The sequence below is a fragment of the Athene cunicularia genome, assembly GCF_003259725.1.
Source record: "Athene cunicularia isolate RWA chromosome 11 unlocalized genomic scaffold, athCun1 chr11_part2, whole genome shotgun sequence".
NCBI lineage: Eukaryota > Metazoa > Chordata > Aves > Strigiformes > Strigidae > Athene > Athene cunicularia.
Window position 1 is genome coordinate 1,059,421 of NW_020799114.1, and position 2,429 is coordinate 1,061,849.

The following is a 2,429-nucleotide window of genomic DNA, read 5'->3' on the forward strand; positions in this document are numbered from 1 at the left end:
GGTGAGGGCCCGGCGCCGGGGCACCCCGCCGACACCCCCCCCACTACGCTGCCTCCCCAGGTGCGGCTCAGCTCCACCCCGCGGCACCCCGAGGCCCCGCTGCACGTCGCCGGCTTCCACCTGCCCGCCAAGGTAAGGGACGGGGACAGGGCCCTGGGGAGGGGGACACGGCCCCGCAGAGCCCACGGGCAGCAGCAGGCGAGGGAGCCCCCCTCTCCTGTGTCACCCCCAACAGCACAAGCACCCAGGGAAGGGTCAGCGTCAGCCCAGCCCCGAGAGGAGCCCGGTCCCCTCTGAGAGCGACGAGTTCAGCTCCTTCCTGTACTGGCGAACGCCCCTGCCCAGCATCGAGGAGGAGCTGCAGGAGCTGCTGGTGAGACCAGAGCTGCCTCTCTGTCCCCCTGGGCCCTTCCAGACCAGAGCACGGCCTGCACAGTGGCTAACGGTCTCCTCCCCTCCCCAGAAATCTCAAGGCCTCTCCGTTAGCCCAGAGCCCACCGAGGAGCACCAGAGCTCTGAGGATGGGGCCAGCACTGAGGAAGAGGAGGATGAGGAAGAGAGTGATGACGAGGGTTGGATAACACCCAGCAACCTCAAGCAGGCGCAGCAGGACACGGGGCACTGTGACACCGCTCCCGTCGGCGTCCAGGTCGGCTGCGTCACCACTGACTTTGCCATGCAGGTGGGTGCCAGCCTGGGCCCGGCTCTAGCCTCAGGGGGCTGGCGGGGGGCTGAGGGCAGATCTCAAATTACTCAAACCTTGGCACTGGTCAAACTGTGCACGGAGACAGAGGAGCATGCTGCCGTGTCCCTTGGGCGGGAGGAGAGCAGCTTCTTACCTTAAAACCAGGCTGCTCTCTCCACTGCAGAGGCCTTTGGCGTCGCGCCCATCGGCCTCCCGCTGCCTGGCCTGGCAGAGCCCGGTTAAAGCCCCGGGCAGTCCCACCTCACGGTGTCCCAGTTTCTTCCTCCTCGTTGCAGAACGTGCTGCTGCAGCTGGGGCTGCCCGTGCTGGCGGTGAACGGCATGCTGATCCGCCAGGCCCGCAGCTACATCCTGCGCTGCCACGGCTGCTTCAGGTGAGCGTGTGTGCCCAGAGCGGCCGCCGGGGATGGTCCCGCCTGGGGGGCTGAGCCCGTCCCTTGGTCTTGCAGAACCACTTCGGACATGACCAAGGTTTTCTGTCCCCACTGCGGTAACAAGACGCTGAAGAAGGTCGCGGTGAGCGTCAGCGAGGACGGGAGCCTCCACATGCATTTCTCCCGCAACCCCAAGGTGCTGAACCCCCGAGGGCTCCGGGTGAGTCGCTGCGTGTCCCAGGCCTGGCCTGCGGGCAGTGCGTCCTTCGCTCGGTTCTCTGGAGGCCTGCAGTCAGCTCGAGGTCCCTCTGAGCCGGCTTTAACCGCCGCTTTTCTCTTGGCAGTACCCGCTGCCGGCGCCGCAAGGAGGGAAACACGCCAACAACCCGCACCTGGTGGAGGACCAGCGCTTCCCGCAGCAGCGACTGTCCCGCAAGGCCAGGCAGAAAACCAACGTTTTTGACCCCGACTACCTTGCCGGGATCTCGCCCTTTGCGGAAAACGACGTCTACAGCCGCGCGGCCAATCTGCAGATCCGCGACGCGGCCCTGGGCGCTGGCAGGAGGCGCCTGAACCCCAACGCCGTGACGAAGAAGTTTGTGAAGAGGAGGTGAAGGGTGGGACAAGGCCTCTGCACACGCCTGGGCGTTGCATGTTGCTGCCAGATGGCTGCGGCGGGGTGAGGCCTCTTCCGAGGGCAGGGCTGGGCCTCCCCTTCCACGCAGCCGTGACTGGGGGTGACAGGCACCGGGTTTGGGGTGACTCCGACCCGTGGGGAGCTGGGCGAGACAGCGGCTTCCCTGCCGTAGCGCTAATAAAACACAAAACCCCCGAACACCGTGGTTTGGTCTTTCTGGGGCTGCCTGCAGCAGGCTGACAGGCTGGGGAAGCCTCTGAGGTTGAGAGGAAGAGGAGGCGGAGGCAGGAGGGTTTTTCTCAGCGTGCTTTGGCCCACGGTGCCGATGAGGGGGGTGGGTAACGAGCGCCTGCAGCAGCTCCAGGAGGGCAAAAGCCAGCGGGGGGGGCTGCGTTTGCCCCGCTGCAGCACGGCCACATCTGACCCTGGCACCAGGCAAGGCAGAACCCTGCTGGAAGCCGCCTGGATAAATCTGCTTCCTTCTTTCCCAGTTTCTTCTTAGCCCTGCTGTAATTTCTCAGAATTCCTGCTCCTGGCAGGTGAGCAGCACAAAGTGGGACACGCACCCGAGCCTCAGCCACCCCACCTCATTTATAGCACGCTGGTGTATCTGTGTCTTCGGTGCAGTTGAAGTGGGACCGTGCTAACGCACCAACTCCGCCAGCGAGGCCAAAACTCCCGTTACTGGGGCAGCACAGCCCCTGAGACCTTCG

At 65.2% G+C, this 2,429-nt stretch overlaps 1 protein-coding gene across 1 annotated transcript in view; it reads left to right on the forward strand.

Moving 5' to 3' along the window:
• NOB1 (NIN1 (RPN12) binding protein 1 homolog) overlaps positions 1-1,909 on the forward strand; it is a gene marked incomplete at its 5' end in the record, with an annotated part of 3,817 nt that extends 1,908 nt beyond the window's left edge. The window contains 6 exons of the mRNA XM_026857015.1: positions 61-132; positions 236-373; positions 464-682; positions 982-1,079; positions 1,155-1,299; positions 1,424-1,909. Of these exons, the coding sequence (XP_026712816.1) occupies positions 61-132; positions 236-373; positions 464-682; positions 982-1,079; positions 1,155-1,299; positions 1,424-1,693 (942 nt within the window). The remainder of the gene's footprint in view (positions 1-60; positions 133-235; positions 374-463; positions 683-981; positions 1,080-1,154; positions 1,300-1,423) is intronic.
• Positions 1,910-2,429: the final 520 nt, after the last annotated feature.